At 38.5% G+C, this 27,050-nt stretch overlaps 1 protein-coding gene across 4 annotated transcripts in view; it reads left to right on the top strand.

Moving 5' to 3' along the window:
* PIK3C2G (phosphatidylinositol-4-phosphate 3-kinase catalytic subunit type 2 gamma) overlaps positions 1-27,050 on the top strand; it is a 188,301-nt gene that overhangs the window by 119,529 nt on the left and 41,722 nt on the right. For all 4 annotated transcript variants that reach the window (XM_032107350.1, XM_032107351.1, XM_032107349.1 and 1 more), the window contains 4 exons: positions 192-328; positions 2,371-2,540; positions 15,844-16,000; positions 19,707-19,816. In XM_032107350.1, coding sequence (XP_031963241.1) covers positions 192-328; positions 2,371-2,540; positions 15,844-16,000; positions 19,707-19,816 — 574 coding nt within the window. The remainder of the gene's footprint in view (positions 1-191; positions 329-2,370; positions 2,541-15,843; positions 16,001-19,706; positions 19,817-27,050) is intronic.

The following is a 27,050-nucleotide window of genomic DNA, read 5'->3' as shown; positions in this document are numbered from 1 at the left end:
TTATGTTTTCTGTTGCATTCATTATGTATAATATATAATAATATATTTATAATATATATAATTATAAGCTTTTAGCTATGTATTTTTTTTTTCTGCATGGAATGATCAAACAACAGGCAATATGCATTGATTGTCTCACTATGTTTTTAAAGTTGAGGATTTCTCATACAAACTCTTTTCCATCTGATTAGGACTGGTGCAGATGGTGCCAGATGCTACCACACTAGCGAAGATCCACAGGGAGTCTGGACTGATAGGACCACTGAAAGAAAACACAATTAAGAAATGGTTTCACCACCACCATCCTCTTGAATCAAGTTACCAAGAGGTAACATCATAATGAAGCTTATTACACATTTCATGCTATGCCATGGGGAAATAAAAGAACCAAATTACAGTAGGCAGCAAAAACGAGTGGCTCAGACATGAGACAAACAAGTCACATGCAGAGAAACCAGGGAATCCACTTAAACTCCACTCTCTTTCTAAGGAAATGCTGCTTTTTATCAGGTGCACAGTATTACGTTTTCTATAAAAATGTGTCATAGACATGTTTCGAAATTTAGTAGTAAAGTGCAGAGAAATTGAAATAGAAATTGTCTTGAACTCAGAAAAAAAATTATTTTTTAGGTCAGCTCTTTAAATTCTTTATTTTATATGAACCATATAAAGTCTTGGCAGATGTCCTGTGTTTGGGGATGAAATGCCAATACCCACCGTTTCAGAAAGCTGTTTTATCAGAAATAAATGCAGAAGATCTTGCTTTTCATACCACATGTTCTCATGGGATCCCATGCAAGGCATCTAATTTTATGAAACTAGATGTTATGCATGAGCCAAATAATTGGAAATTTTATTTATGGAAGGTTTTCCAAGGAAATCTTTCTATCAGTTCCATGTTGGGTGAGCTTGTTTTGAGGCCCCTGAAAAATTTTTCAATTTTTGTGTTTCTGGGACAATTTTTATAATCCTTTTTCCATGCAAATGATAAATTAGTGGCCAAAATTTTAAAATTAAAGGAGTGCTTTGAGTGTTTACCACTCTGAGAATGAAATGCTTTTATAGCAGTTTGTTGGTAGATGTGTAGTATAACTATGTTTGGTAAACTTTAGTAATTTTGTCATTATTCCACAGGCATTTTTTCATCCACATTTTGAGTAAGAATACTTGAATTCCTCATATATCATTTGGTTCAATTAAACAGGACCAATCTGTGTAGAATGGTTCTTTTAAAAGTTTGTGTGTTCGCAGTTCTATGGTAGAAGGGTAGACAACGTTTCAATGCAAAAGTGAGGTACTGCTAATTATTGATTGAAAACTCAATTTCTTGCTGCTGCTGCTGTTTGTAAAAAGTACCATTAATGTGGAACAATTTAAAACCAATTCCTAACCAATTTCTTCCAATTTTTTAAGTATATAAAATGCAGTCAGATCTGATTGCATAGGGTATGCATACAATTACTCCTATGCATTTCCTTTGTGCTTGCTAGTGAATGAACCTTTCTCTTTTTTCACTCCTTCATAATTTTTTACTCATACAGTACTGGATCTAAGGTGCTTAGAAAACTGGTTCAGAACAAGCTTTAACATCCTCATTTTACAGTTGGGTGAACAAAATCACTGCAAGCTTAAGTGTTTTACCCAAGGTTATCAAAGTGAGTGAGTAGCACAGTTAGACATAAAATTCAGCCAACTCTTGTGCTGTGGCCTAAGTCTGCACAGTGCTGCCATGCCATTGCAGGTGGCATCCTGCATCTGCAGGGAATTCCTGAAAGCCTAAATAATCATTTGCCTTGGCTAATGTAGGTTTTGGCCAAAAACATTAGGATCCAGATTCGGTTTGGGTTTCTGTGTTACATTGTACACATTGTGATTTAGATTCATGGGGCATGGACTGAGTTCTGGAGAAAAAAAATCGGTGTAGGTACAGAACGGTGCAGTGAATGTAAAACCACCTACATCCTTTACAAGGCAAAGGGTTAAATTTGTGGATTTTCAAATAATTTCCTAGCAGTTGTTTGTGAAATATACATGCAGAACATTGAACAGAAAATGCCAACTTCCTGCCTGTTTTTCTTAGGCTCATTTCACCTTAAAGTTTTCTGTTGACTTCCAGGTATCTTTGGAACTCAAGCTCAAAACCTCATGCATAAAATTGCTCTCGCACTGTAACTTTGAAAAGTTTGAGTGCCATTCTTATACCATTCCTAGTCAGACCTGTCTCATGAATCTCTTTTCAATATTACCTGTTAAAATTTTGCCAACAAGCACAGCATTTGTAGAGCTACTTTTCACTATGATTATTTTTATTAGCATCACAAACAAATACATCTGGATATTTCATGTAAGTGCTTTTGTTTTACTCACTAGGCAGTAAGGAATTTCTTTTACTCCTGTGCTGGCTGGTGTGTTGTTACCTTCATCCTGGGAGTCTGTGATCGACACAGTGACAACATAATGCTGACAAAAGCTGGACACATGTTCCACATAGATTTTGGAAAATTTTTGGGTCATGCACAGATGTTTGGAAGCATAAGAAGGTTGGTATCTTTAGTAAAACACACAGTAGACTTCAAAGCAGTGTTCTGAAATTTCACAGCCTTATCAACTCCCATAAAAAAAAATACAAATGAGATTATGCTTTTTTTCTTCCTGTATTTTCCAAAACTTATTTTTGTTGTTTCTAGAAACTTCTAAAAAATGTAGGAAGGACTGGAAAAGGAATTAAAAGATGAGGAATTAAAAGTTGGAGATCCCTTTTCAGTGTAAAAGAAAAATGTAAATCCTTGTTTGGTCAGGAATTTGAATGATGCAGTTCAGTAGTGACCAGAATAGAAGACTGGCCTATGCCAGAAGAATTCTGATGTCCATTGCCTTTTTTTTCCTAGCAGAGGAGGCTTCCTAAAATGGATCCAAATCCATATATCTATCTGACAACTTTTTTTCCATATTCAGAGAAGGAACCAAATTTTCCAAATAGACATGGAGAATAATTAAATTATGCCTCTGTGGGTAAATTTGCAAACTTTTTCATTATCTTTTGAAGTTCCACATCAACCTACACTGAGCTAGGCGTTGTTTTGCAAATATCTGATTTACCTTTGCATGTGTGATGCAACTATGCCATGATAAGAATAAATAAAAGAGAGTGGTCATGTACCCAAGTTCCTAATGTGAACATACCCTGAAGGAATGAATTGAAATGGAATAAGGATAGGATAATGCCAGTATGTCCAAAACACAAAGGAGCTGTTAGAGTAAAGAATGGATGAATGATCCCTTTTAGTGACAAGATGAGTAGTGTATGTCTTTCCTCTATGTTTCCTAATAATTTCCAGAACAAGCATCAGAATTAAGTTTGAGCTAATTTTCTTCTTTTTTTTCTATTTTTTTTGGTGGGGTTTTTTTTTTGTTTGTTTTTTGTTTTGTTTTGGTTTGGTTTTTTTTTAAGCTGGCCTTTGCCTGCTCTAGACTACCTCAGTGTGTTAGACAGACATAACAGCATGGGAGCATTGACACGAGGGAAGCTGATGAGGATAATAAGTACTTCTAAGTCAGGCAGTCAAAAGATTTAGTTGCAGCACTTAGAATTATCATCCATCATTCAAGATATGCACCCTTAATCCTACTTATTTGCTGTGGAAAGAATAAAGCAGAACAGAGTAATAAAAACATACTCATGCACGCTCTTGTCAAGTGCTGCATCCTTCTCTACAGCAAAGCTCCTATTGGAACCTAGCAGGAACTTCCTTGAGTAGCAATTTTACATAAGCAAAGAATTAGCTAGTTGAGTGAACAACTGGATGAAGCAAATATAAGAGGGGACACAGCAAACAAATTTAAGTAATGTAGTGGCAGTAATAGATATTAATGTTACTGTTTTACAGCTCGGTTATACTACACCTTCTTATTAAGTCCATGAAAACTTAAAATATAGTCACTTCCAAAACCAGCAGCCTCTTCTCCTGTTTCTCAATGCAGCATTTTGCTTTTAAACTACAGACTAAAATCACACATTTAGGACCTCCATTCATGGGCTGCCCTCATGATTCCTTAGGAAAATTGGGTCTCCCACCTCAGAGCAGGTTGCAAACACCGTGGGGTAATCATTGTTTTCCTCAAGCTCCATGCAGCTGAGCAGACACAGCATTAATGAACTAGTGATACTGTATTAATGACTATTGTTCTTATGAGCTGTGTGCACCTTCATGAAATGTAACACTATTTGGAACACAGGGATATCACATCTTTACACGTCACAAATTTCTGGTTCTCTCAAAATTTGAAGCTCTTGGTGCTGTTTGTGTCTACTCATTCCCACAGGGCAAGTCCTGAAACAGGTTTTGCCTCTGGTTTCTTTAACAGGTCTTATATTGTACTTGTATTTGAGTTCTTATTAGATTTTTACTTGAGTTTTTTGCACTCCCAGAATATCATACTCTAAAATAATGTTGAAAAAACAGCAGCATAATGCTACCAAACCTAAGAATTATTAAGTGATGACCCTTGGGGAGGTTGTACAGTAGTTATTCTACATACATCTCTGAGGTTCTACAGGAGCTTTAAAGAATGCAGAGCATGATGCAAATCCCTATACTTGGGATTGACACACATACAAACGTTTTTGTGTGAGTATAAAATGAAATCTGTGCAGATCAATGAAGGCTTACACGAAGGGAGTAAGTGTTTAAAGCAATCATTCCTTACAGAACTTCGCAAGCTGAGTGCCACAGTTGTCCATTTCCTGTTCTCAGGGAGTGCTTTTTGCCATCACAAAAACCTAATTCCTCATAAAACTTCCTGAGGATAGGTCCTCTGCAGTATCCTGCATGTGGAGTCCTTCTTCTGATGGAAGTGCAGTGCAAGGAGTGCTTTGGCAGCTCAGGGACTCACACACGTGGGCTGCAGCTCTTTCTGTCACATCCAATATGAGTCTTCGGAGAACCTTTCAAAGCTGACATGATTCATCCAGTCATGCTCACTTTTGCATTCCTGATTGGATAAGACCTTAAAAGGGGATTAGTAAACTTTTCTGATTCCTGCCCTCATCTTTAAATGATATCCAATAAATCTGCTCGGTTTTGATTCCAAGTCAAAAATCAGGTCTTCTTGATTTGAGGGAAGAGGAATCAGGAACTTTCTCTCTACATGTGCCTTCACAGTGAAGTAAATACTTTAAATAGTACTAATAACTTGTCTTTCCTTGGATCTAGAGCTAATATTTCAGAACTGTTGGAGGGAGACTTATGATATATCTAACCAATAGCATAATAAAAGAGCTTAGCAGAAGAATTGTTCCCAAAGTCCCATAGGGAACTTTCCTACTGAACCATGAGATTCCATTATCTCTTCTTTCTGTTGTTTTGTTTTTTTTTTTTAAATATCACACTGAATGATATGTTTTATTAGCAGTAATAAAATGCTCCTTTCATTCTCTAACCCAGCCTCTACTTTTGACCCTGCATTCCCTAAAACAGGCAAGTCTGCAGGTACGCTTCAAACTGTATGAAGAAATATTTCTTGCTTAATTTCTTCATATGACTGTCTTATTCTTCATCTATTGAGTGTCCTGTGGTAATCATCTTAGACCCACTCCAACTTAAATAGGTGTAATGTTATCCAGATAATCATCCAGGACTAAATCAGTCACGCAGTGGTTTGGAAGAAGGAGTCTGGCTCATGGTTGTACCTGCCATGCTTCCCTTGCCTTTGTTTCCTTCCTTTCGGTTCTGACCAGCTCCTTTTGAACATTCCTTCCCCGGTGAATTAAGCAGTAAGAGATTTATTTAAATCCTGTGCTAACTCAACTAATCCAAAATTCAGCAGTCACATCCTCCCCACTTCCAGCACTGTCATCTATAATTTTTCAGTCAGTGTTGTGGAGTGTGAGACTTGGTGGCAAGACATGAAGTAGTGCAGCTCATGGCACACTCTAAATCCACCTTTTGATGACATCAGTGTCCATTCTTTTCTTTAAATATCCAGTCATCCTGATTACATCCAGCACTCACTGGCCTTTTCTCTTCCCTGATCTGAATCACAGAGACCCTCTTGTCTCTTTGCCAAACTAATCCTGGGTCTTGGCATGGTTTTCCCAGAATTTAAATCTGCTAAGCTGGTTTTCTTCTACAAAGTTAATTACTAGAGGCAGCCTAAGTATTCCATTGGGAAATTCCAGTTATTAGGGAAGTTTCAAAAATATGGGAAAATTATGTTTCCCACATTTTCTTCCTAGGTTGGTGTTTTATTATACTGAGAAGTATTTCAGAACATCTGAGTATATAGAAACGTAGAAGTGCCTCTTTTTATTTTTAAAGTTACACATTTCATTTTGAGTGTTAATAACCTAAAATATGTGTTACTGTCTCACTAGAAGTGTTTATTAAAAAAAAAAAGCTTTCATTTCAAGTATTTCTAAAACAAAAATGTTGGCATATGGACATGGAAAAATAAGTTGTATCTGCATTTTTTTACTGTATTGTACCTACATTTGTTCTCTTTTTTCTAAAAAGAAGAAAAAAGAGGAAGAAAGAAGAATTTGAGAATTACACATTTTACTTTTTTTCTTTTTACCCTTTAAAAATTTTATTTATATTACTCATATAGAGTCTAAAACTTGAAAGTAAAACTTAAAAGTATAATCACTTGAAAGTAAGAACTTAAAAGTATAATCACTTTTTGTGTTCTAAATTTGTGCATGAAAACTTGAATCAACCTGAATTAGATGTTGAAAGATTTCATTAGGAATTTTCAGTATATCTCATTATGAATTCATACTCTGCAGTTTGTAGTTATTTTTCTGACATGATGGATCTGGGTTTATTCGTTTCTTTGAAATGGTAACTCCTAATTCTTTGTCACTATTCACTTTCAGCACTTCCTGCATGCCACCCTCCAAAAATCTCTGACTGAAACCCTGGGAAGATTTAATTTCATTATTTAAAGCACCTTAGTAGCCCAAATGATCTTAATAAGATTACACGGATGTTTAAAGACTGTCATACACGTAAAGAATAAAAGGGGAAATGCTCATAAAGACCTGTAGGTGAAAGATTGTCATCTCCAAGGTGACAAGGCCTAAAAGGGCTTGAATTTATCAGGGAAGAAGTCCATCACTTTTGGAAGTCAGATGCCTCTAGTTGCCCCAAATTGAGCAGCAAAAGCACAAGCTGAGTCTGAGAACACATGAAGAGCACAAACTGCAGTCAGGGGGTTCAGATGCACTTCTGTTGTCTTTACCCTGAGGAGCAGGGGTTTATTCTTGCTGGCCTGGTGCTTTCTCTAATTATTGAACCTGGATCATAGTTTTCCCTTTTTCATTGTTTTTTGGTTTTTTTGTTTGTTTGGTTTTGGTTTTTTTGCACTAATAACCTCTTGTGGAGGGAAATCAGCTAAACCTTCTTGAAATCAGAGTAAATTATGTTCACTGTCCACTTTGTACCTGCAGGCTTTTAGTTATCCTTTTCCAAATACTCAGTTAAGGGAGGCACTGGTTTTCCCATGGAGTGTCTGCGTGGATTTGACCGTGTCCAGTTCTGTTCATGCGAGAGCCTTGTTCTGCTGCACTGAGTTTCCTGGAACCCAGCTCTTGTCTGCTGCAACTCTCAGTATCCTTCTTGGCTTTTCCTTCACTCCTAGGGTGGCATAAAATGCTTTTCTGACTTCACTTTCTTGAAGGAGTTATCATGTATTCCTGTTAACAATCATGTGGGCCGGAGAAGTTGCCTGATGCTTCCAGAGCCATCAGCAGAATTCCCTCTGCTTTGGGAGATTGGCTACACATGAGGTATTTAAGTGACTTCCTATCAAGTTCCTCTCCTCTCTCCTTTTCCCTCCTTCTCATTCCATTAGCCACCCTGTGTTTTTTTGTAGGATATGGCTCTAGAGATCGGAAGTTTAACAATAAAACAGAAATAAAAGGGGGAAAAGACATCATGGTCACTGTCCATTTTGATTATGGTTTTATTTGTTATCCTTTTCAAAGTGTAACTGTTTATAGAGATGTGTATTTTCTCTTCCCTGCTCCCATCAGAAACATTGCATTTTATCATGCCTTTCTCTGAAAGCTTTCTGTACACACGTTTTTATGTTCGAGGGAGCTGTTCTCACACGCATTCAGATGTACATTTATATTCAGGGGAAGCTGTTCTCATACACAGTCAAGTATACATCAAGCACTTTTAAATTAATCTCTGTTTCTTGGTCTTCTATTTTTTTTTTTTTTTTTTGCTTGTTCTGCACACTACGCCTTTGTCCTTCATCCTTAACTGGAAAGCATACTGATATATTTAATTCATGTAGAATTTCATCCCCTGCCCCAAGGAATTTATTTGCAATTCAATTTCTTCATCACTGGTTTATTTCTCTATTTTGCCTGGTGATATACAAATGCCCTGCAGCCATCTATTACTGTGTTTTCTAAATATCCATCTCATACTGAAAAGACCTGTTAGTTGAATATTCCATGGGTAGGGCATATAACCCTACTTGTTCTGTTTCTTTTAAGGCACATTTTAGGTCTCAGTTTTAGAATCTTTTCAACTGCTGAGGGTCAGTCAGGACACAAAAAGCAATTGTCCAACAATCTCTGTTAACAAGAGGAATTGCTCCAATCTCCTTGTAAATTAACTCCCAAGTGGTTTATCAATAGGGCTAGTAATAAACTCTAACAAACACAGAAAATCTGATAGTCTTACAAAATGGTGTAAGGCATCAGGAATGCTGCACTGAGCACTGTCAGATATGGATATTGAACGTGAAGTGTAGAAAGGATTTAACTCCACCTCGATGTTGTTTTGCAGTCTGTCTGCTGGTGACTGAGTGCAGGCTGCTTTGTGTGTGGCTGTTGGAATAGAGAAGCCCAGCTCAGCTCAGGAGGGGCCTTAGCTGGACACAGGGGTGCTTCCTAACCACTCAGTGGTTGCAACAGGACAATGTCTGAAACCATTCAAGACAAGCGTGTTCCTAAAGCAGAGCAGATCTTCTTTCAGGGAGGATCTTCTTAGGAATCTTCCAAAGTACACCATCAGCTAACTGCACGGAGTGGTTGAAGTGCTGTGACATAAGTGAATAAATTCTGTGCTCGGGCTGCGGCAGAACTAGAGCTCACAGCAGAGGCTGGGCACTGCAGCCAGAGTGAAATCCATCCACAGATCCCTCCAGCTAGTTTCTGTGTTCCCATTATGAGTCTTGCCAAGTTCCTTGTTCCATAGGAGGGTTCCAGATGGGTCCCGGTGGCAGCACACTGCAAACGCTGGATCTATCCTAGGAACTGTAACCGTGCCTTAGCTCAGCTTAGACAGTCCTGTTACCTGCACTGTCAGCACAGTAATCCTAGCGGACCAGGTGTGATCAAACCTCCATGATTTACCCACACACGAGCTTCAATTGGCCCACAATGAAAGAGATTTTTGTTAAGTGACATTCCCTTGCACTTTGTGCAGGCAAAGGGGCACAAATGAGTAGCTACTCTGACTCAGTTTACAGGGGAAAACTCGATGTTAACAAAATGGTGAATCAGAGCCCTTACCTTAGGAGAGGATTACAGCTTGTTTTCCACTACATCCATTAAACATGATTAAATCTCGATGCAACCAATTCAGTTACTGACAGGAACACAAAAATCTTTCAGAATAGGACAAGACAGTGTGTGAAATGCTTCTTTTATGGCTGATCAAAATAGTTAGTATGTTCAACACAGTGATTTTACTGATGAGCTAACACTGAGGCTGTGATAGTAAAAAAGAATATTAGCAAACTTGATATACATAAAAGAAGAACTAACTTAATGAATAAATAAGACTGTAATAGTTTAAGAACTATCCTCATCTACCTAAGGAATTCAGGAGATTCTTTCTAGCTTAATGTTTCTGCCTCTGAAGGTAGATGTTAATGTAAGAAATACCGTGGGTAAAAATGCAATCAGAAATGAGACTTCAGATGTGTTGTTTGAAGTCTTTTCTTGCAGTAGATATCTCAAGCAGCAGCAGAAATGGCACAATATAGAGTGAAAACCATGTTACCTGGTATAGGCCTGGTCATTTAGTTAAATAATGTAGGTAAAAATTATTAGATGCAATGTTTGAATGTCCAGGACGTAGTTTACTCAAGCCAAGGATGCTCAGGACATTCAGAAATCTTTCTCTGTTATGGAAATGAGGTCAGAACTAAATTCAGACCAGTTTATCCAAGGCTGTGTCCAGCTAAATCTTAAAACCTCCCAGGATAATCTTCCAAGGCAACCTGTTTCAATATTTACTTTTCCTCATAGTGAAGGGGTTTTGTTTTAGTTCTTTTTTTCTTATGGCAAGTCAGAACTTCAGCTGTTTCAGTTTTCTCTCTTATTCATGTCTGGATCCATCTGTGTTAGAGCCTCTTGCAGAGAAAAGAAAATCCCCTTTGGCCTCTTGAAAACCTTTCATCTCCTGGGTAAACAAGCCCACGTTCCTAAGCCTCTCCTCACAGGCAAGTGCCACCAACATCATGGTGGCACTGCTGACTTACTCCAGTTCTGTGACTTCTTTCAAGTTTTGGCAGGGTGTGAGCTAATGAATACTAAGTGGAACATCTTTATATATGGCATCTTTCAGTATTTTCACTAGTAACCAGCATGATGGGATAGAGAATGTGTTTGTTCGTTTTTTGGTAGAGGCCCTTTGTACAAGGTTTTGGTTGTGGTGAAAGTTTGGATGAGCAGTTTTTTAGAAAGGGATCTGGGAGTTTTACCACAGCCAAATATGAGTTGATGATAAGATATTGGTTAGAAAAGCTTGAAATTTGAAGTAATCCTTTTGTTTCACTTTGCACTGGGAAAAGTTCACCTGGAATATTTTTAACATTTTACATTCAGAAAGATGGAGATAAGGAGCCCAGAGACATTAAAGGAGTCCAGAAAAAGGCAATTAAAATCATCGGACATCCAAAATACAAGACTTGTGAGAAAAAGTGGAAGTAGTTGTCTACAGAAGATTGAGGAAAGACAGAGTAATAGTCTGCAAATGCTTTAGGGGCTGCTGTAAAGAAGATGGGATCTTCAAGTTCTGTTAGGAAAGAGCAAGAATTAATAAGATGAAAGCACAGCAAGATTTAGATGAGGCATTAGGGAAAAAAATGCTGTGAGGGGACATCCTAGAACAGAAATTTGATAGGGAGGTTGGAGAAGAACTCTATCATAAAAATCTTTGAGAATAGGCGAAATAAGAATGCCAGAAGCATCTTTATGGTCTTGTCCTGATAAGAAGAAAAATGGAGTATGTCTTGTGGTCCAGGCATATTTCATGTTTGCTGGAGATAAATTGTGTTGTGCGGTTTTTCCCTGTTTCATTATTTAATATATAAAAGGAGTGCCATTGCTTATGGGTTTTTACTGTCTACAAATGTATATGATTACTGTGATTAAATATTTTCACTTGGCTTTAGAGAAATAAGCACTCATGTTCATTTATTTCGTGTTCTTCAATAAGGTTTTGGCTTTTGCTGCAAAGGATGTCAGCAGTCAAGTACTCCCTAAAAGCTTTTCCTATTTTATTGGATACATCTAAATTCCCCATAGTCATGCTGAATATTATCAGTCACTCTCGACTCAGCCAAAATGGTTTTAAAGCAGTCAGGGAATGTAAGAGGGTTTTTGCTGTTGAGCAGCTGATTTTTAAATTGCAAAGAGTTCTATGTGGTTTCTCACACACTGTCCATGTGAAAACTTGGACTACAACGGGTTTGATCTCACTGCATTAATGTGTGTGACTTGCACTTTCACCTAAGTGCACTATTGAGAAGTTTAGATTGGATCAGAGCAAAGGTCATTTGTTGCTGGTTATCTCATATGCTTTTCCTACTTAATATAAAAAGAAGTCTGTGTATCATTCCTAAATGTTCTGTACCGTGAGATTCAGAGTAGGAAAAACTGAAACCATTGTTGACCTTACAAGCTTTGTTAATCAGCTTACATTTAGTGTTTCATAACAAATCCTGACACTCTTACTGGTTTTCTAGGAATTCAGCATAATTCTAGCCCACAGTGAAGTCCCAGTAGATGTTCCCATCACCCCAGACCAAGTTTATTATTGCATGATAAGCTCTTCATTTGCTTGAGGTTTCCTTTCTTTCTTCCCTCTCATGATTTATCATCCAAACATTTGTAATCTCCAGAGGAACTGCAAAACACGTTCCCATGAAAATCTTAAATCTCTAAAAGCAAAAAACAAAAAAAAGAATAAAACCCTCATAAAGTAGCCTTGTTTCTCACTGAATGGCTTGTGTAAACTCTTTTGTCACAGCCACAGTAAAGTATAGGTCTTTAAAGTCCAGGACTGCAATCAGACTCTGTCATAAACAAGAGTATTGCCTTTTTGACCGATTTCTACTATAAAACCAAAGAGTTCATTAATCTCATCTAGGGCTTTAGTGGGGGAAAAAGAAAAAAGGAAAGAAAAGAGTAGGCAAGCTGTGGAAAGGGAGCTTTAATGATTTTGGGAGGTTTATTGGCTGTACATCTTTGGTCAATCTCAAGCCACACTAGTTCTCTCAGGGAGGCTTTTCTTTTCTAAAAATAATGGTACCAGACATCATAATTACACAATCGAGGTCATTCAACAATGCTTCAATTCCATATTTCTTTAGCACACCAGAAATAAAAAAAAAAAGGCTTTTGTTCTACAGAGATACGGTAAAAGGCTTTTACTTGGAGGTACTTCATCATGCCAGTTTTTCTAAACAGATACCAGGCATTTCTTCAATTTGATGGAGGCAGCAAGTTGTATCAATACAGATTTTGGGCCAGGGGGCTCTTCCCATTGGCTGTGACACAGTCATTGGTCACCAAATATCTTATGCATATAAAGTGTTACAGGCCTTGGCTGATCTTGAGGGTGTTCTGGGGTAAGAAGTATTTGATGTTTGGAACTTTAAGATAAGTTCATGTGAGCAAGCTGTGTGATAGTTGTAGGTCCAAATGAAAGCTGTTCTTACCAGGCCTTTGGATGCATTGCCTGCCTTCTGAATAAGTGCCAGCATGGAATGGGATCGTGGCTATCTGCCCTGGAGAAGGCTGCCAGTCGGAGATGTCCTGGTTTAAATTCAGAAACGCAGCCTGTGCCCCAGGGTGAGGTTCATTAGCACGGGGCATGGTACATGCAACAACAGGGCACGCATTGCTTTTCTCCTTCTGGAGGCTAAAACAGCCTCTGTTGTTTGCTGATGTAAATTTTACCACCATGATGGACGGTGACTGGACTTGGCTGTTTGTCATTCTGCTGGACAATTTTCCCGTCTACATTCTTATTTTCCAAAGGAGTTTGTGAAAGCAGCAAGGAACATTTTGCGTCTATGCACAGACATTCACCCTGTCAATTGGTTTTTCAGAATCCTTTGTGTTCTGTTTAGTGAGTAAGCGTCTCCTCCCACTGAAACTTTATTTTATAATGCTATTGTGAGAAATGGCTGTGTTGTTCCTTCTAGTGGGTCTTGTTTCTCATATTCTAAATTGGCTTTATGTGAGGGTTTTTTTAATTTTTTTTAATTTACATTGCCAAGTGTTCCCTTTGTGAACAGCCAGCTTACTTACTGGAGCCTCAGCATCCAGGGGTTGCAGGGTTTCCCTCGTGGGAGAGGCTCTAATAACAAAAGACCTTACACAGAACAGGAGAAGTCAAATTCCTACACCATATTTTGCAGGTTGACAAGGGAGGACTGGCCTAACACCCTAAAACATACTCACAAAAGATACCAAGAAATTTAAGAACCTTGTAAAACTGCTTTCAGTTGTCTTACCAGTCAAATTAATCTATAAATAATGTAAATACTAAAATATCCGTTTTGTGTTCACATAGATCCTTTAGTGACAACAGTAAGAGAATTGATTAATGTTGCAGTCTTTACATTATGGAAAAGTTGGCCCATGGCCCAACCCAGCAGTGTTAAATACCATATTTCTTCCAGTAAAGTAATTTCTGATTGCAGGATCTATTTTCAGCTCCAGTAGCTCAATGTGGGAGACTTGGACTAGCTCAGAAAGGGCTGTGTTTTCATAGTGAAATTGTGTCTCTTGATGCAGTTGGACATCAGAAATCAAATATGAACTCTGAACAAAATGCCTCATATTTATAGCAGTAGTTTTGACTCCGAATATTTTAGCCCAAGAATAAATTTGGAGTTAAGACATTCTTGACATGCTAAACTGCTTTCAGATCAGGATTTAGATTGGCCTTCTGCCCACATATACATCAAGATGTTAACGTTGCTAATTTTCTCTGTCTCTCTCTTTTCTATGGGCTTCAACCAATTGAATTGCGTTATTCTAGTTGTATCAATTTATTTAATACTTAATGTCTATTTTAAATACCACTGATGAAAAATAAGCTAGAAGATAAATGAATGAATGAGTGAAAGAAGGTTCTGGGAAAACCTGGGCTCTCAGACATCAGTAGTAGACGCAGGTTTGTAAATCTTGGAAATCTACAGCACAAAACTATACAATAACTGTGTAACAGTCACACTTTAATATAACCCTCACTCTGTTAACTCCCATCTTCGTCACACAGAAAACTGTGGAGGGAAAGAATTTCTATTGAGGACCTTCATCATGCCTAGTACTACCTTGCTGAAATTCAGTAATATGTTTTTTTAAAACCCCACCCTAATGGCCTGGACTGTTTGGAGGTGAATGACAACCATGGGAGGTCTGGATTCAAAGTTAGCTGCCATTTCCAAACATAAAAGTGGGACGGCCACCTGAGCAATTTTTGTGACTAAAACTTCCAGCTGTGCCTATAATCTCATGACAACTTGTTTTTCTTTCTGCAGTAACATAAGGCAGGCACTTTTATGGGAAGATGAGGAAAACTCCCAAGAGAGCTCATCTTTCTCATTTATGAATGCATCAGGAAGCAATGGGTTGATTCAGCCCATGTTTGAGGTTTTAGCAAGAAATAGACTTCCTAAAATTTGTTTCTGCATTTGAACTTACCAAGAACATTGAGTTTATTTAAATTTATTTTGAATTAGGGGTTAACACACAGTGTATATTGCCTTGGAATAGAGCCCTCTAATCTGTTTACATGGCTCTGTGTACACAGTTGTGATGAGTAAATCACTGCAGTAGGTTTTTCTGTGTGAGGATGCAGTTTATCAGGCCTTTCTCAAACTATTGAATGATAGGATTGTTAGGAGAAGCCTGGCTAATCTGTTTTCTTCTGCAATAGCATGCCATAGCCACAAACTCTGCTAGTGATGAGAAAAAAAGGCAAGCCATGTTGTCAGATTCTGCACCTCATTTACCCAAGGGTGAACACAGAGCAACTGTAGAAAAAACAAGACAATGTATTTATATTCTGTTTTAACTTAAGTCAGAAACAACTCTTCAGGATGGTGTATATTTAATGGTAGCATCATAGCTTGGGGGTTTGTAGTTGTTGTTGGATTGTGGAGGTGTAGGGTTTTTTCTTAAATTCCCTTCTTGCCTAGTAGAGAGTTGATATTTATAACCCACCCTCTTTGAGAACAACTTTTAAATATTTCAATACCAAGGGAGAACTTGTTTCCAGATTCACTTTCAGGCTGGAGTCAAGAAATTAAAGCAATGAGGGTTTAAAAAGAAAAGCAAAGAAGAGCCAGAAGAAAACACTTGTTCAGTTGTTGGATTTCTCACTAGGAAACTTTCTGTAAAGTCTCACTCTGCCCCGATTAGTCAGAGCAATAGAGATTTTCACACTGAGAAAGGGAGAGATGGAATAATGAGGAAGGTAATATTGAAAAACACAAATGTGAATAATGAGTTACAAATATTAACTGTCCTGCATGATTAGCTATTTTCAGTGAAATTTCTCATGTAATTGCTCTCTTTTGCAGGGACCGAGCTCCCTTCATATTCACATCAGAGATGGAGTATTTCATAACAGAAGGTGGAAAAAACCCACAGCGTTTTCACGAGTTTGTGGAGCTTTGTTGTCGAGCTTATAATATTGTCAGGAAACACAGCCAGCTACTCCTGAACCTGATAGAGATGGTAAGAAGCTTGAGGATGAAACCAAAAATCATTTTGCTCTGGGATTCTTTTCCCTTTTACCACTTCTCTGCTGTACTGCTCTCCAGTAGCACCCTGATTTGAAGATTGTCAGGTGCACAGTTGATAACGTTAGTGCTGCACTTCCTGTGCAAGAAAACTGCCCACTTTCAGTACTGATTTCTGAGAAAAGGAAAACTAAGCTGCTTGGTGTTTTTCCATTTCATAATGCATTATTTTTTACAAAAGAGCAGAAAACTGCAAAAGAAGCTGGGTAAAAGTTGTACATTCAGGAATTTCACTCAGCCCTTTTCCTAGGTCTTCATTTACCATTCCTGTTTGTGTTTACAAGACAAAGTAAGGTAAATATTTCACAGGGTGGGTGATCTGACAGTACTTAGCAGCAGTGCACTACAACAATGCCTTTAGAATGGGGGGGTTGCACATTTCCACAGTCCCTTCTCAGGCTGGCAAGCATAGGAACGAGAGAGAACTGCCCATATTGACACAGGTTTAAAAATTCTTTTGTATAGAGTTTTAAAAGCTCTAGGAGCTTTTATCTTTAAGTACTCCGACTAATTCATGTGCTATGGCAAATTCCATATCTGATTTATGCCTCTATTTACTTGTGTGCGAGAGGTTAATGATTTTCCCCTTCATGGGTACAAGGAGAATGTTACATTAAGTAATACTTGCTAAGATGCTTGGCTAAGATACCAATCCAAAATTTATATGCAGGGCCCCCGTGACCTAGGGGAGTGGTCTGTGCCTGAAAAAGTCTTCGTGGCCTTATAAACAGAGCTCCTGCTGAGATTGGGGTACAGCCAAAATGTTGCTCAGTTAACACTACTTTATCACCTCCAACTTATGCAGTGGAGAAGGGCGAGAGAAATGGAAGGAATCTCTCATCTTGCCTCTTCCATCTTGTCCATGGATTCTCATGCAGTGATTCAGTGAGAGATTCCCTAATATGGAACAGGAAGGATTGCTCCAGATCCCTTGAGCTTGCTGCTAGGTAGTCACAAAGGTGCAACAAAACTACATTCCCATCATAAAGCACAGTTTCACCCTGGAAGCAGTGCAGAGTGCGGTTGTAGGAGATCCTGTCCAAGTTAGAGAGCCTCTAGAAAGCTCAGCACCACCCCACTTCTCCCATCCACAGCAGTAATCCCTACATTTCTGAACAGGTTGCCTAAAACTGTGTGGTGCAAATAAAGCCCCATCTCCTGCCCATCTCCTTGTCCCCAGGGCAGTCCCTCTTTCTGCAAGCAGCAGAGATAATGATGTTAGATTACTCTGGGATAATAGAGCATGTTAGGAAAATGCTCCTAGCAAGAGCTCTGAAATAATGATCTCTGCCTGGCCGCAGCTCAGGTTTGTCTGCATTCAGGACATGCTGCATCTTTTGTTTCTGCTGATCTTGTAGCAGAGGTAATAGAGCTGAGCTAAAAGTCAGCATCCAGTTTTGTCTTAATATTTGTCCATGGGCAGCAGCTCAGTCAGTTGTGTTGCACTTCATAATTGAAAAATGACTGGCAGCACACTCACACCCCGTCAACGAGCTCTTCATAGCAAAAGGAATTAAACAAACAAGACCAGTTTGGGAACACCTTGATTTTGCCAGTAATGTTTGGAAAGGTGAGTCTGTTTCTGCACTTGAAGTGGGATGTTGGTCAGAAACTGTAAACATCAAAATACTTCAGTTCCATGGGCCATTTCTGGAAAAAATAAGTAGACTGTGAACTTCTACTTTGAATTCATTTCCATACAGAATTTCAGATGTCATCATGGAGGGATAAGATTAACTAACCACTGCTTATTTGTACCAGTGACAGTCTAAGATTTCTCTCACTGTTTGGAAATCTGTATCATTAATCTTTAATTCTACTCCCGTGTTCTGTTTTCTCGGATGCTTAACAGTAAGACTGTTTCTAAAAAAGGTAATACCTCTCAGAATAGTAAACTGTACCCTTGGTGACCAGTGACAATTGGTGGTTTCCAGCAAACATGATTATGAACAAATTGAGGGATTTTTGGCCCAGTTTGGGAATTAATATTATTTCTTGGTGGTGAGCAGCATGTTTCTAAAGCTGTACTGACATTTGCTACTGGGAGTAAGAAATAATCCATGAAGTTTCCATCACTTTCAAAAACAGAAACATCTGTGGGAGACCCAAGAGTCTGCTGGCTGAGTTCAGCTGTGTAAATGCCTGTAGTTCATCACCTTTTCTCTCATTAAAGATTTGATGTGAACTATTATAAAGGGGGTGATGGCAGGACACAAACACCTTCTGACTAGTTTAAAGAAATGCAAACTCCATTATGTTATAAAGATTTTTTCATATAGAAAATTATTAAAAGGATCTTAGGGATGATGCTAGAGAACAAGTAATTAATCCACTTGCCTCCACTGTGATCAGAAATTTCAAGGGGGCAGGAGTTGTTATCATCTTTTATAAATGGGATGAAGGTATATTGATAAACAGCACTGAGCGTCCTTCAGTGCTGGATATTGTTATTGTCCCTGCTGTCAACTCACTTTAATTCACTTCATTGAGCTTTCTGCCTCTCTGTTCCTTGCCAGCCAAAACTCTGTGTAGACAGCAATCTGACTGTCCAGTGGTATCTTAGAACAGGGCTGAGCAAGATGTCAAAAAGAAAATGTAGAAATATTGAGAATTTTTGAAGAAATAACCTTAAAATAAAATCAGTGCTTCCTTTTTTCTTTGCTGTTACTTGAAAAACTCAATGGGTCTTTCTGAGCTAGACATAAACATCAATGAAGAATACACAGCAGTGACTGCAAATTCAGATACATTTCCTTCTGAGCAATGTGAAGGAGTAATGTTTTTCTGCATTACACACAATAAAAAGCATCACTCCCAACTTGCTGTGATTGTTGAGGAAAAATCAGTAAGTTTTGAAGTGAGGAAATGTTGTTGTTGTTGTTGACATTTGAAAATGCCTGGAGAGAGCTGTGTGGGCAATTGGACACAGTCAGCTGTCTAATCTCCTCAGGTTTTTACTTTGCAGTGGGAATATTGGCACTATTTGTTTTTCTAATCCAATCTGGCCAACTAACTAGAACAGTTGTGCTCCTCATCGACGGACAGCGATACCTCCTCCAGAGGGCAGTTCTCTCTGCCCACCTCAGGGCTCCTGCCATGAATCAGTGTCTGAAGAACCTTTTCTCCTCCTCTGACTGTAAAGGGAGTGAATCTGTGATCCCTTTGCAGGAGGAGTCCAGGGTAGTGATGGTGGAACCGGGAGTTACAAATGAGAGGGTGACGTTGCACTAAATTGAATTAGGGCTAATACAACACTGTGAGCACAACAGAAATGTGGTTACTACTGTTCAGGTGGCTGAATTTGGTCACCTTCCCTTTATCACCATTAGAAGGCTCTGAAGGAGGCTTAGCAATGCACACCTTGAAGGTATGGTATCTGAAGAGAAAATGAATAACTAAAATGGATCGTTGATTCTGACCCATGGCCCTTTCAGGTGCCTCGGTGTGAAGGTTTACAATGCAATATATTCACTTTATTATTCCAGGCATTGCTCTAGCATCAGAACCACTTTTCAGATCAGCAAAGCTGTTTTACAAGATGTTTTGGTGTAAAACCTTTCTTTTCTCACTTAGGCCCATTTCATTTAAATTTCTTTTCAGTAGAACAGTGGACTAATGACCTAACATTTCTTTACTTTTAGATGCTGCATGCAGGATTGCCTGAGCTAAACAGCATCCAGGATCTGAAATATGTGTACGATAACCTCCGTCCTCAGGACTCAGATCTCCAGGCTACAAGCTACTTTACAAGGTAAAACCAAAATATAATCCAGAAGCCTTGTCTTCTTCAGGCATGATGCAATTTTTCTCTTGTGTTAAGAAGGTGTAATCAGGGAAATGACACAAAAGAATAATTTGTCTTCACAGGTTTACTTTTAAAAAGTCATTCCTTATGCATGTTATAACGAATTTCCTCTAATTTCTGGAAGAAACAGTTGTGCATTTGTGGTACACTTGAGTCACTTACTCAGGACCTGGAGATTTCTTAGGCTTTCATGGCAAAACCATCCTGATTTGTATCTAGTTGGGTTTTCTCTCTGGTTTTAAATGCAGCAGCTACATGTAAATGGATTTGGGCTGCTTAAAGAGGTTCAGCTTGTCAATGGTCTGAATGAGAGCCTTCAATTTCTGCACTTTATTCCTTTTTCTCTTCCCCTTTTGACCTTCTGTGTTGCCTCAGAGAAGTTACTTTCCCTTTGCTAGTTGTAGTGTCTCCATCTGCAAAACAGTGCTGATTCTTGCTTTTAAACAGCTAACAGATCAATCACAGAAAAGCCTTGTGAGTGAATATTCATTTAAACATTTAAAGCTTCATTTCTGTTAGGATGATGAAACATTTCACCTGTTTGTGATAATGACTGGGGATTAGTGATGAGGAGCTGCAGCTGATGTGCATAAAGTCAGTCTAAAGCCCTCAGTCGTGATCTTTCAGGTCAAGCCCCGGCATTACCTATAATTCCAGCTGTTGATGTGATGATGCTGTAGATGGAATGAGTGGAGACTTACCTGGGACTGGAAACCTACTTTGTAATTCTAGGCACAGCATGAGACCAAATCTCCCTGTCAGAGTCTGCCCTGAGCAGCACCATCATTTCCCAAGGACTATGAATTTGTGCGCCCTGGGCACCCTCTATCCATGCAAAGCGACCCAGACTCTTCTGGCCTTGTGAAAGTTTTGGGAAATTAACATTTTGCTGTTTACGTGTCTAACTTTTGCTAGTTATGTGTACTAGAATCTGCTACAATCTGAGGAAACAAAGTTTGGAGAAGGCTGGGACAGAGAGAGACTTTAAGGATGACCTTTCTTTGAAAAAAAAAAGGGACGAACTTGTCAAACAAAACTATTGTTCCATGACTTTACACACAGCATAGCACTGAGTTCCTTCTCCTGCAACACTTGTTTTTTTCATATTCTTTCACTATTGCCTCTTAGCAAGACTGTTATATTTTAAAATTTAATTACAGCTTCACATTTACCATCAACTCCTACCTTATCCTTTTCTTTAAAATTTCACATATTCCCAAATTACAGACTTATATTTCCACTTCAAATAGGAAACATGCAGTTTCTAATTAAAGTCTTGATTCTGTCAAATAGTTTGGGTGGTTGTGTCTGTCTCTCATGGGTAAAATACCCAGGTCGTTTAGTTAGTGGAAAAGGGCTGGGATATACAAAACAAGCAGGGGAATCTGAGTCTTTAGAGTGAAAATTGCATCAGTATCATGCAAGGCTCAGAGCTGGTACCCCTCTGGAGGTGGAAAGGATCAGTTTTCAGCTGGGTCAGTTATGGTTAGGGTTGCAGCCTTGCTTAGCTGGAAGGATGAAGACTTGGTTCAGGACAGAGCCGTATCTCCACGCTCTTTCTTTTGAGGGCTAGGAACTTCAGAGTGGGAATTCACCTGCAGTCTTCCTCAGCCAAAGCATGTGGAATAAGGCCAACACTGTTTTGGAAGAAGAGCTGGTGTGCTTTGTTGCCTGGTAGAGGTTTGTGTTAGGCTTAGGAAATCCTGTTCAGCTCACAGAGACTATAGGTAGGACTCAGAGACCAGCATGTCCTTCTTCCCCTTAGATTTCTTCTTAGAGATGGTGTAAAGGAAATGAAGGCTGTCAGAGTGGAAGTTCCACTCAGTTCTTGCACACCAACAAAGCAGTTGTGCTGTGGGCTCTGTTATTTGAAACTGCATTTTCTCTTAAAATGCGTTCTGCGAACTCAGAGCTGTTGTTCCAATTTCCTTCAAAATGCTGAAGGTTTGTCATTGTCCATGGAGATCATTACATCACGTAGAAGGGACAGATATTGCTAGAGTGCATATTTTATTCATTAATATTCTTAGGATGTGTTTTTATTATATATGCTCATTTGCAAGAAGAAAATCCCTTTACATTAGTTCATGAATTTCCATGGATCTAATTTCTTTTGGAGCTTTTTTTCTCCTTTATTCTAATTTCTATTCATTTGAACATTATTTGTGGTGATTAAAAAAATTTATTAGCATTTCAACATATTTGAACATGGGGAGAATATCAAGCCTCATATCTAGTAGGATTTTACTTTGGAAATTGTATCCAGGAACTTTTCAAAATGAAGACTTTGGCATGGCCTGATACTCGGATCTATGCAGAGACTGTGCCTCTGCAAAAACACTTTCCAACCTGGCTTTGGGAATGTTAATATATTGAGATTTTTGTGAGCTTTGTGCTATCTACATCATCTTTATTCCTTATGTCCTTGTTATACAAAATATTGATATGAGAAAAAAATCCAGTTACATACTTTTCATGGTCAATCTCCAGCTTGTTCCTGTATCTATTTTTCAAGCTGCCCTTAGAAAGACAAGGAAATTGGAAGTTCTGATTATTAGCACAACTTCTGGTAGTTCTCAAATCCCTCATAATTTGTAGCTCCCTTTTCTCCATAATTGCTTCCAAAAACACTTCACTGATTTTTAAAAGTTCTTTTCTAGACTAAGACTGCAGTCATCAGAATGTTAAATGTTGCCAACAGAAAGTTGTTTCTTGTTCTAAGTACAAGGTAGTTATTGTAATCTTTCAGATTCAATCATACAATATATCTACTGAAAATCCCAATCTGCTGCTAGTGGAAATAGGAGAACAGTATTTCCCTGTGTTTCTGTAGAAATGGGTTGCTTTTAGCAATTTTCTGAGTTTGGTTTAGCCATAACACTGACATTGGCCCTACTGTTGTTTAAAACCAACATGAAATGATGAATGATGTCACAAATACTCCTGGCAGAACAATGTTAATTTGTTCTTTGCCGTCACCTCTTTGGCCAGCAGAACAATTGTGTCGGAGTTTGGACTGTAAAGTACTGACCCCTTTCAGGCTCATAAAACATTCTGTGTTTTACTGAATTCCTTTGGTCTCATTCTTGATTTAAGTCATGTGCAGCAGTCTGTGGTCTCATTTGTGTGCAGCTCTTCTGACATGGGGTCAGTTCCCTGTTACAAGCTGATGAGCAGCAGCGTTGAGTCTCACAGCTTCCAGCCCTCTGGAAGGTCCCACCCTCACATCGTGGATAAACAATGCACCAGTTGAGAGTTAAACAAGAGTTTCTGTGTTTCCTTGTCAGTCCTGTGCACCTACTGCCAAATGAAACATCGTTGTCTCTCCAGCATCTGCCCTGAACTCAGTTTGATCCCTGAAACTCAATTTGATCCTTACCCCTCCCTCCTCTCCTCTTCCCCTGACAACACAGTTTTGTCAGAAACCCATCTTACCTCTGGATATAAATTTTCTTTATGGTTTTCTGCAGATGTCTTCAAATGTCAGCATGATGTGGCAGACTGCCTGATATTTTTAACGTGCCTGCACAGGGATGTATATTTAAAATTGGTTTAAAGAGCATAAAGTTAGCCTAATGCAATGAATGGAGTTGATTTCAATTGATTGCGTTGTGCAATCTAACCCACTCATAGAAACCCATGAATAAGAGATGCAGGATGGATCTGACAATTACCAGGGGAGCACATTGCATATCTTCAGCAGCCTGATGGAGGGGGGTGCTGCTTGGGTCAGCTGCTGTCTTTATTTATTAATGGACTCATTTTTTAGATACCTGTTGTTGCTCACGTCGAACATATCCACTCCAAACCACAAATGCCAGCAGTTTTCAAGCTGGACAATCCACAGTAACTCCTTTCAAAACATGACACTGATCTCAAACTGATCAGCCAATCTCTGTTTCTCAGGTGGCTGCAAATACTTCAGCAAGAAATTTCCCAAACAGGTGAAACATGGTGAAAGTTGGTGGCATCTGAAAGGGAATGGAGCAAACTATGGTGCTAAACTTTATTTCAGTGGTGTTGAAGTAGTTTGTCAAGATTGTGGTGTATGTGCTCCAAAGGAGCAGAAGGCAGACTTCCTCCTTGAATTAATGATTTTTGAGGAATTCAGTCTGTTGATGAAAGCAGTAATATTCTGCAAAAGTCTATTAAGAGTATGGGGACGTACTACCCAACTTGTTTTAAAATGGAGCTTTATAAATTCATGGATGGAAATGTGGAATATAAATGAAACAATGTTCACTAACATCTGAGAATCCCATGAAAATAGATTTTATTATACTCTAAATGATTTTCTGGCCTAGATGGAAATGAGAAGCAGCATACCATCATGAATGATAAAGAAATATCCACCAAGACTAAGATCTTAATAACTAGTCAGTAATAATGATTTTATCTGCTGTGTATAAAGGCTGGTGTGTCCAGAAAAATCTAAGAATCAGCCCTCTTATGGGATATACCTGCCCCATAAGAAATGTCTGCTTCCTAAAACTCGAGTCTCCAGCTACCACTAGTCACTCTTGAAAATATTAGCCAAACTTTCCATCCATCTCCTTTTACACAAGCAGCCAGCCAGTCTGTTCATGTTTTACCTGATACTGTAATTTGACAGCTCTGTAGAAAGACTGAAGCCAAATCTGAAATTCAAAGTCAATTCAGCAGGTGGAAAGCAGAAAGCCATTTCTTTCCAATAATCCCAGATATTTAACTTTCTTTTCTGAGAAGTAGGTCAGACACCAATCTGCATGGTAAACAGTTATTGTCATGTGGAAAACAGAATTTTTCTCTCTGAAAACTGTGTTGGCAATATTTGGATTCACTGCTAATATTACTCTAGTTAATGACAGTTTCCTGTTTTCTTCTGATTAACCTGTCCTTTTAATGCCCTTTGTATTGTTCACTTAGTTTAGCTATCTCTAGACCATCAGGCACTAATTTTCTATGCAGCTTGGGCTAGTAGAGCTCTGAAATAAATAATAAACTTTTTGTCATCTTTGTGAAGGCAGAGCCAGCTTTGGTCACAGGCAAAGGTGGTAATGGCCAGGGAGCAAGAGGAGGATTTTTACAAAGAATACCCATGACCTTACTTCTTTCAACTACTGCTAAGCTTAATGTGGCTGTAGAGATAAAAAGGTGTATGGGGATCTGGGAGAGTTCAAGGAGAAGCTTCCACCACTGGTCCTCAGGATGAACTTTTAAAATGCTAGCAGAAGGGGGAATCAGGTACCACAATGTGATAAACTGGGTCACTGAACTAATCCAGGCCAGAAATAAACTGCAAGATCTCAAAAAGATAAGACACATGGGTTTGATGTACCCCATTGCTCTGTGCATAGTTAGGAACCAGCTTTAGGGAAAGAGGGTTCCCTTAAGCCAATTTGTCCTTAAAAGAAAGTGCAGAGAGCCACAAGCAGAGTTGTTCCACCTTGCTCTGAGATGGCATCAGAATAGCAAAGAGGCCTTGAATTCTTTGTCCATTGCCTGTAATAAGGTTTGCTTAATGTTTTCTATTCTAGCAAAGAGGACTGCATACAGACAAAAGAGGGTATCGAGAGGGGAGAAAACAACTCATACTTCTGTTCTTATTTGACTTTAAATATAATCATTTCAAATAACTCACAGGGAAAATCTGCAACAATGACAACACAAGGCTGTGTTTAAAGTATGTGATTAGCAATCTGGGTTTTAAAAGTATTTTGGAAGCCTAATGGATCCATGGAAGGAATAGTGGTAGTCTGATATCAGTTCTGTGTAATGATGATGTCTGAATTAGTACTAATTTACAAGCTGAGGCCTGTTTTATGTAAGTTAAAATGCAGAGTGTTTAGCTGCAAAGTTCACGTGCCTCTTACAGTAAAGTGGCAAATTCCCTAGCTGCTCTGCTATAATATGGCCAGTTACAGATTCTATAACCTAATGTCTCAGTGATTTAGGAAGTGTTTAAACTATGCATTAAATTAAATACATAGGAGTTAAAAAGGAAAAGTTCACCTCTGATGCAGCCTAGTTAATCATAACTGAATTGATTTTGTACTAGTATTTTGAAATGAGATTTGTTTTCTTGTTTTACATCAGAGTGTTAATTTCTTTATTTATTAAATATTTTGTATGTATCTGTTTCTGAAGAATTTAATTAATAATTAAGATAATCAACCAAATCAATTCAGAGGTACCTTTCCTTGCATTACATTAAGGGGAACATATACCTCTCTCCTCAGTTTACTATGCCTAATTAGTGTAGGATAAATTCACACATTATTTTGAATAAAATCTGAATTTCAGGGGGGTGAGCTGGGGAGCTGTCTGTAGGTAGAATATTCGTTATTCTTTCTGGATTGGTTTCATCTGTGAAGCTACAGACTTTAGCTGGAGCACCTGAGATCATGGAAATTAGGCTAATGCGATGAATGGAGTTGATTTCAAATGATTGCACTACACATTCCAACCCACTCACAGAAACCCATGAATAAGATTCTAATTTGAAATGACAGGTGAAGCATTTGTTCAGCTTTGAACAAGGCATGATGAAGGTGGTTAAGGGTGTTGCCAGCCCTTGTAACATAGTTAGATATAATCCAACACTGGGAGAGAAAAAAAAAAAAGAAAAAGAAAACACAGCAAAACCCTGACAATTTGGTAGTGGTTTGCTGCCATACAACTTGAAACTGATGTGTTGTTGTTCTATAACATCAGAACAGATCTAGGATATCTTCAGAGAGCTTAGAAATAAGCAGAGAAACAAAAAAAAATTACCATCAGAAGTTAATAGGTCTTCAAAATTCAATTAGCAACTGAATTCAAAAGAGCAAGTGTTTTCTAAAGAGTAGTGCATCTCACTCTTCAAAGATCTGTTATTTTCTTGCAGTGTTATTTCTCAAGTTGAGTTCACTTTCACATTTGCAGTACATATATATCTCCATGTTCATCTAGGGGTTTTTTTATCTATTGTGTCTTTTTTGATGAAAGATCTCAAAACTCTAGGAAGTCAAAACAGTGTTCTGGCTCCCCTTGCACAGGGATGAGATGGAGGGAGATACCAGGAGAAAAATTCTCTCTCTTTTTTAGTTCATCTTAAGCAGTTCCACAGGGATAGAGCTTTTAAGAACTGGGTAGAGGATTTAGCAGCACATCACGCACAGCTAAATCACAAATTGAATCCAAGAGCCTTGTGCAAACACGT

The sequence above is a fragment of the Corvus moneduloides genome, chromosome 4 (genome assembly GCF_009650955.1).
Source record: "Corvus moneduloides isolate bCorMon1 chromosome 4, bCorMon1.pri, whole genome shotgun sequence".
In the NCBI taxonomy this organism is placed as follows: Eukaryota; Metazoa; Chordata; class Aves; order Passeriformes; family Corvidae; genus Corvus; species Corvus moneduloides.
This window is presented reverse-complemented; position numbering and strand designations above follow the sequence as displayed.